The sequence below is a fragment of the Cherax quadricarinatus genome, unplaced genomic scaffold (assembly GCF_038502225.1).
Source record: "Cherax quadricarinatus isolate ZL_2023a unplaced genomic scaffold, ASM3850222v1 Contig61, whole genome shotgun sequence".
Classification (NCBI taxonomy): domain Eukaryota; kingdom Metazoa; phylum Arthropoda; class Malacostraca; order Decapoda; family Parastacidae; genus Cherax; species Cherax quadricarinatus.
In genome coordinates, this window is record NW_027195087.1 from 26,114 (window position 1) to 40,668 (window position 14,555).

Sequence of the window (14,555 nt, forward strand, 5' to 3'; positions counted from 1 at the left end):
CTGCCTCAAACACACATACACTGCCCTCAAACACACATACACTGCCCTCAAACACACATACACTGCCCTCAAACACACATACACTGCCCTCAAACACACATACACTGCCTCAAACACACATACACTGCCTCAAACACACATACACTGCCCTCAAACACATATACATTGCCCTCAAACACTCATACACTGCCCTCAAACACACATACACTGCCCTCAAACACACATACACTGCCCTCAAACACACATACACTGCCCTCAAACACTCATACACTGCCCTCAAACACACATACACTGCCCTCAAACACATATACACTGCCCTCAAACACACATACACTGCCCTCAAACACACATACACTGCCCTCAAACACACATACACTGCCCTCAAACACACATACACTGCCCTCAAACACACATACACTGCCCTCAAACACACATACACTGCCCTCAAACACATATACATTGCCCTCAAACACTCATACACTGCCCTCAAACACACATACACTGCCCTCAAACACTCATACACTGCCCTCAAACACACATACACTGCCCTCAAACACATATACACTGCCCTCAAACACACATACACTGCCCTCAAACACACATACACTGCCCTCAAACACACATACACTGCCCTCAAACACACATACACTGCCCTCAAACACTCATACACTGCCCTCAAACACACATACACTGCCCTCAAACACACATACACTGCCCTCAAACACACATACACTGCCCTCAAACACACATACACTGCCCTCAAACACACATACACTGCCCTCAAACACACATACACTGCCCTCAAACATACATACAATGCCCTCAAACACATATACACTGCCTCAAACACACATACACTGCCCTCAAACACACATACACTGCCCTCAAACACATATACACTGCCTCAAACACACATACACTGCCCTCAAACATTCATACACTGCCCTCAAACACACATACACTGCCTCAAACACACATACACTGCCCTCAAACACACATACACTGCCTCAAACACACATACACTGCCCTCAAACACATATACACTGCCTCAAACACACATACACTGCCCTCAAACACATATACACTGCCTCAAACACACATACACTGCCCTCAAACACACATACACTGCCCTCAAACACACATACACTGCCCTCAAACACACATACACTGCCCTCAAACACATATACACTGCCTCAAACACACATACACTGCCCTCAAACACACATACACTGCCCTCAAACACATATACACTGCCCTCAAACACACATACACTGCCCTCAAACACATATACACTGCCTCAAACACACATACACTGCCTCAAACACATATACACTGCCCTCAAACACACATACACTGCCTCAAACACACATACACTGCCCTCAAACACATATACACTGCCTCAAACACACATACACTGCCTCAAACACATATACACTGCCTCAAACACACATACACTGCCCTCAAACACATATACACTGCCACCAGACACACATACACTGCCCTCAAACACATATACACTGCCTCAAACACACATACACTGCCCTCAAACACATATACACTGCCCTCAAACACACATACACTGCCCTCAAACACATATACACTGCCTCAAACACACATACACTGCCCTCAAACACATATACACTGCCTCAAACACACATACACTGCCCTCAAACACACATACACTGCCCTCAAACACACATACACTGCCACCAGACACACATACACTGCCCTCAAACACACATACACTGCCCTCAAACACACATACACTGCCACCAGACACACATACACTGCCCTCAAACACACATACACTGCCCTCAAACACACATACACTGCCCTCAAACACACATACACTGCCCTCAAACACACATACACTGCCCTCAAACACACATACACTGCCCTCAAACACACATACACTGCCACCAGACACACATACACTGCCCTCAAACACACATACACTGCCCTCAAACACACATACACTGCCCTCAAACACACATACACTGCCCTCAAACACACATACACTGCCACCAGACACACATACACTGCCCTCAAACACACATACACTGCCACCAGACACACATACACTGCCCTCAAACACACATACACTGCCCTCAAACACACATACACTGCCCTCAAACACACATACACTGCCACCAGACACACATACACTGCCCTCAAACACACATACACTGCCCTCAAACACACATACACTGCCCTCAAACACACATACACTGCCCTCAAACACACATACACTGCCCTCAAACACACATACACTGCCACCAGACACACATACACTGCCCTCAAACACACATACACTGCCCTCAAACACACATACACTGCCCTCAAACACACATACACTGCCCTCAAACACACATACACTGCCACCAGACACACATACACTGCCCTCAAACACACATACACTGCCCTCAAACACACATACACTGCCCTCAAACACACATACACTGCCACCAGACACACATACACTGCCCTCAAACACACATACACTGCCACCAGACACACATACACTGCCCTCAAACACACATACACTGCCACCAGACACACATACACTGCCCTCAAACACACATACACTGCCCTCAAACACACATACACTGCCACCAGACACACATACACTGCCACCAGACACACATACACTGCCCTCAAACACACATACACTGCCCTCAAACACACATACACTGCCCTCAAACACACATACACTGCCACCAGACACACATACACTGCCACCAGACACACATACACTGCCCTCAAACACACATACACTGCCCTCAAACACACATACACTGCCCTCAAACACACATACACTGCCACCAGACACACATACACTGCCCTCAAACACACATACACTGCCCTCAAACACACATACACTGCCCTCAAACACACATACACTGCCCTCAAACACACATACACTGCCCTCAAACACACATACACTGCCCTCAAACACACATACACTGCCCTCAAACACACATACACTGCCCTCAAACACACATACACTGCCCTCAAACACACATACACTGCCCTCAAACACACATACACTGCCCTCAAACACACATACACTGCCCTCAAACACACATACACTGCCCTCAAACACACATACACTGCCCTCAAACACATATACACTGCCCTCAAACACATATACACTGCCCTCAAACACACATACACTGCCCTCAAACACATATACACTGCCCTCAAACACATATACACTGCCCTCAAACACACATACACTGCCCTCAAACACATATACACTGCCCTCAAACACACATACACTGCCCTCAAACACACATACACTGCCTCAAACACATATACACTGCCCTCAAACACACATACACTGCCCTCAATCACACATACACTGCCCTCAAACACATATACACTGCCCTCAAACACATATACACTGCCCTCAAACACACATACACTGCCCTCAAACACATATACACTGCCCTCAAACACATATACACTGCCCTCAAACACACATACACTGCCCTCAAACACACATACACTGCCCTCAAACACACATACACTGCCCTCAAACACACATACACTGCCACCAGACACACATACACTGCCACCAGACACACATACACTGCCCTCAAACACACATACACTGCCACCAGACACACATACACTGCCCTCAAACACACATACACTGCCCTCAAACATGCATACACTGCCTCAAACACACATACACTGCCCTCAAACACACATACACTGCCACCAGACACACATACACTGCCCTCAAACACACATACACTGCCACCAGACACACATACACTGCCCTCAAACACACATACACTGCCACCAGACACACATACACTGCCCTCAAACACACATACACTGCCCTCAAACATGCATACACTGCCCTCAAACACACATACACTGCCCTCAAACACACATACACTGCCCTCAAACACATATACACTGCCCTCAAACACACATACACTGCCCTCAAACACACATACACTGCCTCAAACACACATACACTGCCCTCAAACACACATACACTGCCCTCAAACACATACACTGCCCTCAAACACACATACACTGCCACCAGACACACATACACTGCCACCAGACACACATACACTGCCCTCAAACACACATACACTGCCCTCAAACACACATACACTGCCCTCAAACACACATACACTGCCTCAAACACACATACACTGCCCTCAAACACACATACACTGCCCTCAAACACACATACACTGCCCTCAAACACATATACACTGCCCTCAAACACACATACACTGCCTCAAACACACATACACTGCCCTCAAACACATATACACTGCCCTCAAACACACATACACTGCCTCAAACACACATACACTGCCCTCAAACACACATACACTGCCCTCAAACACACATACACTGCCCTCAAACACACATACACTGCCTCAAACACACATACACTGCCCTAAAACACACATACACAAACACACATACACTGCCCTCAAACACACATACACTGCCCACAGACACACATACACTGCCCTCAAACACACATACACTGCCCTCAAACACACATACACTGCCCTCAAACACACATACACTGCCCACAGACACACATACACTGCCCTCAAACACGCATACACAAACACAGACACACATACACTGCCCTCAAACACACATACACTGCCCTCAAACACACATACACAAACACAGACACACATACACTGCCCTCAAACACACATACACAAACACACATACACTGCCCTCAAACACACATACACTGCCCACAGACACACATACACTGCCCTCAAACAAACATACACTGCCCTCAAACATGCATACACTGCCCTCAAACACGCATACACTGCCCTCAAACACGCATACACTGCCCTCAAACAAACATACACTGCCCTCAAACACACATACACTGCCCTCAAACAAACATACACTGCCCTCAAACATGCATACACTGCCCTCAAACACGCATACACTGCCCTCAAACACGCATACACTGCTTCCAGCCACCTGCCAATCGCCCCAACGTTAAAAACCCACACCTCACACCCATACACAGCCTATACAAACACTATATACCCTTCACCATAGGCCTACCAGCCAAATTCAGCCTCCAACCCACCAGTAGAGACCGCCCCCTGGGCATATTTTAGGCCTAGCTGCCTGCAGACCACCATGCCTTCAAATAAGCTCCATCCATCACCACAGATGAGGCCCCAGGAGCTAGAGCCCGGCAGCTTGACCTCCACACGGCCCTCTGAGTCCGTCCTGCCTCCTAGTACGCGTAGCTGGATGTTGCCCTCCACAGAGTGCTGGAGGAAGAGGTTGTAAGGTCAGTGATAGGCCTACTGGACCATGCTAGGTAGGTTAATAACATTGTAGTAGGCCTGTTGAACCATGTTAGGCTGATTCAACTCTACAGTAGACCTACTAGACCATGCTACGTAGGTTAATAACACTGTTGTAGGCCTACTCGACCATGTTAGGCTGGTTCAGCACTACAGTAGTCCTACTGGATCTCTTTCTTTCACTGAAGTCCCATTTACAAACTACACAAACCAGCCTGCAGGGTGCTCATTCCATAACCACATAAAACCACTAATTAGAACCACTTACCCCTAGTTTAGTCTTGTTGACAGTGATTGGCTGGTCCCTTGGGGCAGTGTGGGGGTCCCTGGGGGTCAGTATGGGGGTCCCTGGGGTACTAGAACCACTTACCCCTAGTTTAGTCTTGTTGACAGTGATGGGCTCGTCCCTGGGGGCAGTGTGGGGGTCCCTGGGGGTCAGTATGGGGGTCACTGGGGTACTAGAACCACATACTCCTAGTTTAGTCTTGTTGACAGTGATTGGCTGGTCCCTGGGGGGCAGTGTGGGGGTCCCTGGGGGTCAGCATGGGGGTCCCTGGGGTACTAGAACCACTTACCCCTAGTTTAGTCTTGTTGACAGTGATTGGCTCGTCCCTGGGGGGCTGTGTGGGGGTCCCTGGGGGGCAGTGTGGGGGTCCCTGGGGGGCAGTGTGGGGGTCCCTGGGGGGCAGTGTGGGGGTCCCTGGGGGGCAGTGTGGGGGTCCCTGGGGGGCAGTGTGGGGGTCCCTGGGGGGTAGTGTGGGGGTCCCTGGAGGCAGTGTGGGGGTCCCTGGGGGGTAGTGTGGGGGTCCCTGGGGGGCAGTGTGGGGGTCCCTGGGGGGTAGTGTGGGGGTCCCTGGGGGGCCGTGGGGGGGTCCCTGGGGGGCAGTGTGGGGGTCCCTGGGGGGCAGTGTGGGAGTCCCGGGGGTCAGTATGGGGGTCCCTGGGGTACTAGAACCACTTACCCCTAGTTTAGTCTTGTTGACAGTGATGGGCTGGTCCCTGGGGGGCAGTGTGGGGGTCCCTGGGGGGCAGTGTGGGAGTCCCGGGGGTCAGTATGGGGGTCCCTGGGGTACTAGAACCACTTACCCCTAGTTTAGTCTTGTTAACAATGATGGGCTCGTCCCTGGGGGGTAGTGTGGGGGGTCCCTGGGGTACTAGAACCACTTACCCCTAGTTTAGTCTTGTTAACAATGATGGGCTCGTCCCTGGGGGGCAGTGTGGGGGTCCCTGGGGTACTAGAACCACTTACCCCTAGTTTAGTCTTGTTGACAATGATGGGCTCGTCCCTGGGGAGCAGTGTGGGGGTCCCTGGGGTACTAGAACCACTTACCCCTAGTTTAGTCTTGTTAACAATGATGGGCTCGTCCCTGGGGGGCAGTGTGGGGGTCCCTGGGGTACTAGAACCACTTACCCCTAGTTTAGTCTTGTTAACAATGATGGGCTCGTCCCTGGGGGGCAGTGTGGGGGTCCCTGGGGTACTAGAACCACTTACCCCTAGTTTAGTCTTGTTAACAATGATGGGCTCGTCCCTGGGGGGCAGTGTGGGCGTCCCTGGGGGCAGTGTGGGGGTCCCTGGGGTACTAGAACCACTTACCCCTAGTTTAGTCTTGTTGACAATGATGGGCTGGTCCCTGGGGGGCAGTGTGGGGGTCCCTGGAGGGCAGTGTGGGGGTCCCTGGGGGTCAGTATGGGGGTCCCTGGGGTACTAGAACCACTTACCCCTAGTTTAGTCTTGTTGACAATGATGGGCTGGTCCCTGGGGGGCAGTGTGGGGGTCCCTGGGGGGCAGTGTGGGGGTCCCTGCGGTACTAGAACCACTTACCCCTAGTTTAGTCTTGTTGACAATGATGGGCTGGTCCCTGGGGGGCAGTGTGGGGGTCCCTGGGGGGCAGTGTGGGGGTCCCTGGGGTGCAGTATGGGGGTCCTTGCGGTACTAGAACCACTTACCCCTAGTTTAGTCTTGTTGACAATGATGGGCTGGTCCCTGGGGGGCAGTTGGGGGGTCCCTGAGGGCCAGTATGGGGGTCCCTGGGGTACTAGAACCACTTACCCCTAGTTTAGTCTTGTTGACAGTAATGGGCTCGTCCCTAGGGGGCAGTGTGGGGGTCCCTGGGGGTCAGTATGGGGGTCCCTGGGGTACTAGAACCACTTACCCCTAGGTTAGTCTTGTTGACAATGATGGGCTCGTCCCTGGGGAACAGTGTGGGGCTCCCTGGGGGGCAGTGTGGGGGTCCCTGGAGGGCAGTATGGGGGTCCCTGCGGTACTAGAACCACTTACCCCTAGTTTAGTCTTGTTGACAATGATGGGCTCGTCCCTGGGGAACAGTGTGGGGCTCCCTGGGGGGCAGTGTGGGGGTCCCTGGGGAACAGTGTGGGGGGCCCTGAGGGCCAGTATGGGGGTCCCTGGGGTACTAGAACCTCTTACCCCTAGTTTAGTCTTGTTGACAATGATGGGCTGGTCCCTTGGGGCAGTGTGGGGGTCCCTGGGGAACAGTGTGGGGGTCCCTGAGGGCCAGTATGGGGTCCCTGGGGTACTAGAACCACTTACCCCTAGTTTAGTCTTGTTGACAGTGATGGGCTCGTCCCTGGGGGCAGTGTGTGGGTCCCTGGGGATCAGTATGGGGGTCCCTGGGGGCACCATGGGGGTCCCTGGGGTACTAGAACCACTCACCCATAGTTTAGTCTTGTTGACAGTGATGGGCTGGTCCCTGGGGGGCAGTGTGGGGGTCCCTGGGGGGCAGTGTTGGGGTCCCTGGGGGGCAGTGTGGGGGTCCCTGGGGTACTAGAACCACTTACCCCTAGTTTAGTCTTGTTGACAATGATGGGCTCGTCCCTGGGGGGCAGTGTGGGGGTCCCTGGGGTGGTAGCAAAGTGGGACTGACAGACCACACCTGCTGACTCATCATTCTGACAGTCGTGGACGCCCCAGCCGTCAAACCTGCAGTCTGTCAGGGACTCTTCAGTCCCCACGCAGAAGAGGTTGTCCATCCAGTACCTGTCTGTTGTGAAGCAGGGGATCAGTCACCTTGTGTGTGTGTGGGTACCTGCTTAACCAGGTACTTTGTTAAACAGGTACCTAGTTGCCCTGATACCTAATTACCCAGATACCTAATTGCCCATGTGCCTGGTTACCCAGGTACCTAATTATACATTCACCTAATACCCAAGTACCTAATTACTTAGGCACCTAGCTACACAGTACCTAATAACTCTAGGTACCTAATTATCCAGATACATACTTAACCTGGTAGTTAATTACCAGGGTACCTAATTACATAGGTATCTGATTATCTTGGAAACTAATTACCCAGGAAGCAAATTACCTAATACCCAGGTACCTAATAACATAGGTAGCTAATTACCTAATTACCCAGGTACCTAACAACTTAGTTACCTAATGAACCTGGTGCCTAAGACCTAGGTTTCTAATTAATGAAGTACCTAATAACCTAGATTTCTAATTAACCAAGTACCTAATAACCTAGATACCTAATTACGGAGGTTCCTATTACACATTCACCTAATTATCCAAGTTCCTAATTATCTAGGCACTTACACAAGTACCTAATTACACAGTATCTAATAACCCAAGTACCTACTTAACCAGGTACTTACTTTCCCAGGTAACTAATTATCTATGTACCTAATTACATAGATACCTAATAACCTATGTAACTAATTATCCGGGTATCTAGTTACGTAGTTACTAGGTACCTAATTACCTAATACCCAGTTACGTAATTACCTAGGTCCCCAATTACCAATACCCAGGTAACTAATAACGTAGGTATCAAATTAACCAGTTACCTAATAACATCGGTATATAATTAATCAGGTAGCTGATTCTCTTGGTACCTAATTAACCAGGTATCTAATAATCTAGATCCTTAATTACGCAGGTACCTGGAGGTTACCTGGAGGTTATTCCGCGGATCAGCGCCCCCGCGGCCCGGTCCACGACCAGGCCTCCCGGTGGATCAGGACCTGATCAACCAGGCTGTTACTGCTGGCCGCACGCAGTCCAACGTACGAACCACAGCCCGGCTGATCCGGCACTGACTTTAGGTATCTGTCCAGCTCTCTCTGGAAGGCAGCCAGGGGTCTTGAAGGCAGCCAGGGGTCTTGAAGGCAGCCAGGGGGTCTTGAAGGCAGCCAGGGATCTTGAAAGCAGCCAGGGGTCTTGAAGGCAGCCAGGGGTCTTGAAGGCAGCCAGGGGTCTTGAAGGCAGCCAGGGGTCTTGAAGGCAGCCAGGGGTCTTGAAGGCAGCCAGGGGTCTTGAAGGTAGCCAGGGGTCTTGAAGGCAGCCAGGGATCTTGAAGGCAGCCAGGGGTCTTGAAGGCAGCCAGGGGGTCTTGAAGGCAGCCAGGGATCTTGACGGCAGCCAGGGGTCTTGAAGGCAGCCAGGGGTCTTGAAGGCAGCCAGGGGTCTTGAAGGCAGCCAGGGGTCTTGAAGGCAGCCAGGGGTCTTGAAGGCAGCCAGGGGTCTTGAAGGCAGCCAGAGGTCTTGAAGGCAGCCAGGGGGTCTTGAAGGCAGCCAGGGAGTCTTGAAGGCAGCCAGGGGGTCTTGAAGGCAGCCAGGGGGTCTTGAAGGCAGCCAGGGAGTCTTGAAGGCAGCCAGGGGGTCTTGAAGGCAGCCAGGGGGTCTTGAAGGCAGCCAGGGAGTCTTGAAGGCAGCCAGGGATCTTGAAGGCAGCCAGGGGTCTTGAAGGCAGCCAGGGGGTCTTGAAGGCAGCCAGGGATCTTGACGGCAGCCAGGGGTCTTGAAGGCAGCCAGGGGTCTTGAAGGCAGCCAGGGGTCTTGAAGGCAGCCAGGGGTCTTGAAGGCAGCCAGGGGTCTTGAAGGCAGCCAGGGGTCTTGAAGGCAGCCAGAGGTCTTGAAGGCAGCCAGGGGGTCTTGAAGGCAGCCAGGGAGTCTTGAAGGCAGCCAGGGGGTCTTGAAGGCAGCCAGGGGGTCTTGAAGGCAGCCAGGGGGTCTTGAAGGCAGCCAGGGGTTTATTGTTAATTCCCGTTATGCTTGGTGGGAGGCTGTTGAACAGTCTTGGGCCCCGGACACTTATGGTGTTTTCTCTTAGTGTACCAATGGCGCCCCTACTTTTTATTGGGGGCATTTTGCATCGCCTGCCCAGTCTTTTACTTTCATAGGGAGTGATTTCTGTGTGCAGATTTGGGACCATTCCTTCCAAGATTTTCCAAGTGTAGATTATGATATATCTCTCCCTCCTGCGTTCCAACGAGTACAAGTCAAGTGCTTCCAAGCGTTCCCAGTAGTTAAGGTGCTTGACAGAACTTATACGTGCAGTAAAGGATCTCTGTACACTCTCTAGATCTGCGATTTCACCTGCTTTGAATGGAGATGTTAATGTACAGCAGTATTACAGCCTAGAGAGAACAAGTGATTTGAAAAGGATTATCATTGGCTTGGCATCTCTCGTTTTGAAAGTTCTCATTATCCATCCTGTCATTTTCTTTGCACGTGCGATCGTGGCACTGTTGCGATCCTTGAAAGTGAGATCCTCAGACATTACTACTCCCAGGTCCCTTACATTATTTTTCCGCTCTATTGTATGGCCGGAGTCAGTAGTATACTCTGTTCTAGTTATTATCTCCTCCAGTTTTCCATAACGGAGTAGTTGGAATTTGTCCTCATTGAACATCATATTGTTTACCGTTGCCCACTGGAAAACTTTGTTTATATCTTCTTGGAGGTTAACCGCGTCCTCAGCAGATGACAGCCTCATGCAGATCCTAGTATCATCCGCAAAGAATGATACGGTGCTGTGGTGTATATCTCTGTTTATGTCTGATATGAGGATAAGGAATAAGATGGGGTGAGTACTGTGCCTTGTGGAACAGAGCTCTACTAGACTGGAGAATACACTAGACCTCATCTTCACTAACAATGATGATCTGATAAGAAATGTCACCATATCAAAAACAATATACTCAGATCACAACATAATTGAGGTTCAGACATGTATGCGTGGAGCCCCAGACCGACAAAATGAGACTAGTCACGAGGGAGCATTCACCAAATTCAACTTCAATAACAAAAACATAAAGTGGGACCAAGTAAACCAAGTCCTAACCGATATAAGCTGGGAAGATATACTAAGCAACACAGACCCAAACTTATGCCTAGAACAGATTAACTCGGTGGCACTCGATGTATGCACAAGGCTTATTCCTCTAAGAAAAAGGAGGAGTAGATGTAAAACAGAAAGAGACAGGCGCTCCCTTTACAGGCGACGGAAAAGAATAACAGAGCGGCTAAAAGAGGTCAATATATCCGAAATGCGTAGGGAGTCACTGGTCAGAGAAATAGCAAGCATCGAACTTAAGCTAAAGGAATCTTATAGGAGTCAGGAATCGCGGGAAGAACTAAAAGCCATAAATGAAATCGAAAGAAACCCAAAGTATTTCTGCTCCTATTCCAAATCAAAGTCGAGAACAACGTCCAGTATTGGGCCCCTACTTAAACAAGATGGGTCCTACACAGATGACAGCAAGGAAATGAGTGAGCTACTCAAGTCCCAATATGACTCAGTTTTTAGCAAGCCGCTAACCAGACTGAGAGTCGAAGATCAAAATTATTTTTTTATGAGAGAGCCACAAAATTTGATTAACACAAGCCTATCTGATGTTATCCTGACGCCAAATGACTTCGAACAGGCGATAAATGACATGCCCATGCACTCTGCCCCAGGGCCAGACTCAAGGAACTCCGTGTTCACCAAGAACTGCAAGAAGCCCCTATCACGAGCTTTTACCATCCTATGGAGAGGGAGCATGGACACGGGGGTCGTCCCACAGTTACTAAAAACAACAGACATAGCCCCACTCCACAAAGGTGGCAGTAAAGCAACAGCAAAGAACTACAGACCAATAGCACTAACATCCCATATCATAAAAATCTTTGAAAGGGTCCTAAGAAGCAAGATCACCACCCATCTAGAAACCCATCAGTTACACAACCCAGGGCAACATGGGTTTAGAACAGGTCGCTCCTGTCTGTCTCAACTATTGGATCACTACGACAAGGTCCTAGATGCACTAGAAGACAAAAAGAATGCAGATGTAATATACACAGACTTTGCAAAAGCCTTCGACAAGTGTGACCATGGTGTAATAGCGCACAAAATGCGTGATAAAGGAATAACAGGAAAAATTGGTAGATGGATCTATAATTTCCTCACAAACAGAACACAAAGAGTAGTAGTCAACAGAGTAAAGTCCGAGGCAGCTACGGTGAAAAGCTCTGTTCCACAAGGCACAGTACTGGCTCCCAGTGTTCCACAAGGCACAGTACTCGCTCCCAGTGTTCCACAAGGCACAGTACTCGCTCCCAGTGTTCCACAAGGCACAGTACTCGCTCCCAGTGTTCCACAAGGCACAGTACTCGCTCCCAGTGTTTCACAAGGCACAGTACTGGCTCCCAGTGTTCCACAAGACACAGTACTGGCTCCCAGTGTTCCACAAGGCACAGTACTCGCTCCTATCTTGTTTCTCATCCTCATATCTAACATAGACAAGGATGTCAGCCACAGCACCGTGTCTTCCTTTGCAGATGACACCTGAATCTGCATGACAGTGTCTTCCATTGCAGACACTGCAAGGCTCCAGGCAGACATTGCAGACACTGCAAGGCTCCAGGCGGACATTGCAGACACTGCAAGGCTCCAGGCGGACGTTGCAGACACTGCAAGGCTCCAGGCAGACATTGCAGACACTGCAAGGCTCCAGGCGGACATCAACCAAATCTTTCAGTGGGCTGCAGAAAACAATATGAAGTTCAACGATGAGAAATTTCAATTACTCCGATATGGTAAACACGAGGAAATTAAATCTTCATCAGAGTACAAAACAAATTCTGGCCACGAAATAGAGCGAAACACCAACGTCAAAGACCTGGGAGTGATCATGTCGGAGGATCTCACCTTCAAGGACCATAACATTGTATCAATCGCAGCTGCTAGAAAAATGACAGGATGGATAATGAGAACCTTCAAAACTAGGGAGGCCAAGCCCATGATGACACTCTTCAGGTCACTTGTTCTATCTAGGCTGGAATATTGCTGCACACTAACAGCACCTTTCAAGGCAGGTGAAATTGCCGACCTAGAAAATGTACAGAGAACTTTCACGGCGCGCATAACGGAGATAAAACACCTCAATTACTGGGAGCGCTTGAGGTTCCTAAACCTGTATTCTCTGGAACGCAGGAGGGAGAGATACATGATTATATACACCTGGAAAATCCTAGAGGGACTAGTACCGAACTTGCACACGAAAATCACTCACTACGAAAGCAAAAGACTTGGCAGACGATGCACCATCCCCCCAATGAAAAGCAGGGGTGTCACTAGCACGTTAAGAGACCATACAATAAGTGTCAGGGGCCCGAGACTGTTCAACTGCCTCCCAGCATACATAAGGGGGATTACCAATAGACCCCTGGCAGTCTTCAAGCTGGCACTAGACAAGCACCTAAAGTCGGTACCTGGCCAGCCGGGCTGTGGCTCGTATGTTGGATTGCGTGCAGCCAGCAGTAACAGCCTGGTTGATCAGGCTCTGATCCACAATGAGGCCTGGTCACAGACCGGGCCGCGGGGGCGTTGACCCCCGGAACTCTCTCCAGGTAAACTCCAGCTATGGCAGCCTCCGATTTAACTCTGTTGACCACTACTCTTTGTGTTCGATTTGTTAGGAAGTTGAAGATCCATCTCCCCACTTTTCCAGTTATTCCTTTAGCACGTATTTTATGGGCTATTACGCCATGATCGCATTTGTCAAATGCTTTTGCAAAGTCTGTGTATATTACATCTGCATTCTGATTTTCTTTCAGTGCATCCAAGACCATATCATAGTGATCCAGTAGTTGTGAGAGGCAGGAGCGACCATCCAAGACCATATCATAGTGATCCAGTAGTTGTGAGAGGCAGGAGCGACCATCCAAGACCATATCATAGTGATCCAGTAGTTGTGAGAGGCAGGAGCGACCATCCAAGACCATATCATAGTGATCCAGTAGTTGTGAGAGGCAGGAGCGACCATCCAAGACCATATCATAGTGATCCAGTAGTTGTGAGAGGCAGGAGTGACCATCCAAGGCCATATCATAGTGATCCAGTAGTTGTGAGAGGCAGGAGCGACCATCCAAGACCATATCATAGTGATCCAGTAGTTGTGAGAGGCAGGAGCGACCATCCAAGACCGTATCATAGTGATCCA

General features: G+C 50.0%; 1 protein-coding gene across 1 annotated transcript in view; it reads right to left on the bottom strand.

Annotated features, from left to right (window-relative positions):
- LOC128701059 (Lysyl oxidase-like 2) overlaps nucleotides 1-14,555 on the bottom strand; it is a 51,813-nt gene that overhangs the window by 15,570 nt on the left and 21,688 nt on the right. Inside the window, exons 3-4 of the mRNA XM_070079973.1 lie at nucleotides 8,124-8,326; nucleotides 5,102-5,291 (exon numbers count right to left, since the gene is read on the bottom strand). Of these exons, the coding sequence (XP_069936074.1) occupies nucleotides 5,102-5,291; nucleotides 8,124-8,326 (393 nt within the window). The remainder of the gene's footprint in view (nucleotides 1-5,101; nucleotides 5,292-8,123; nucleotides 8,327-14,555) is intronic.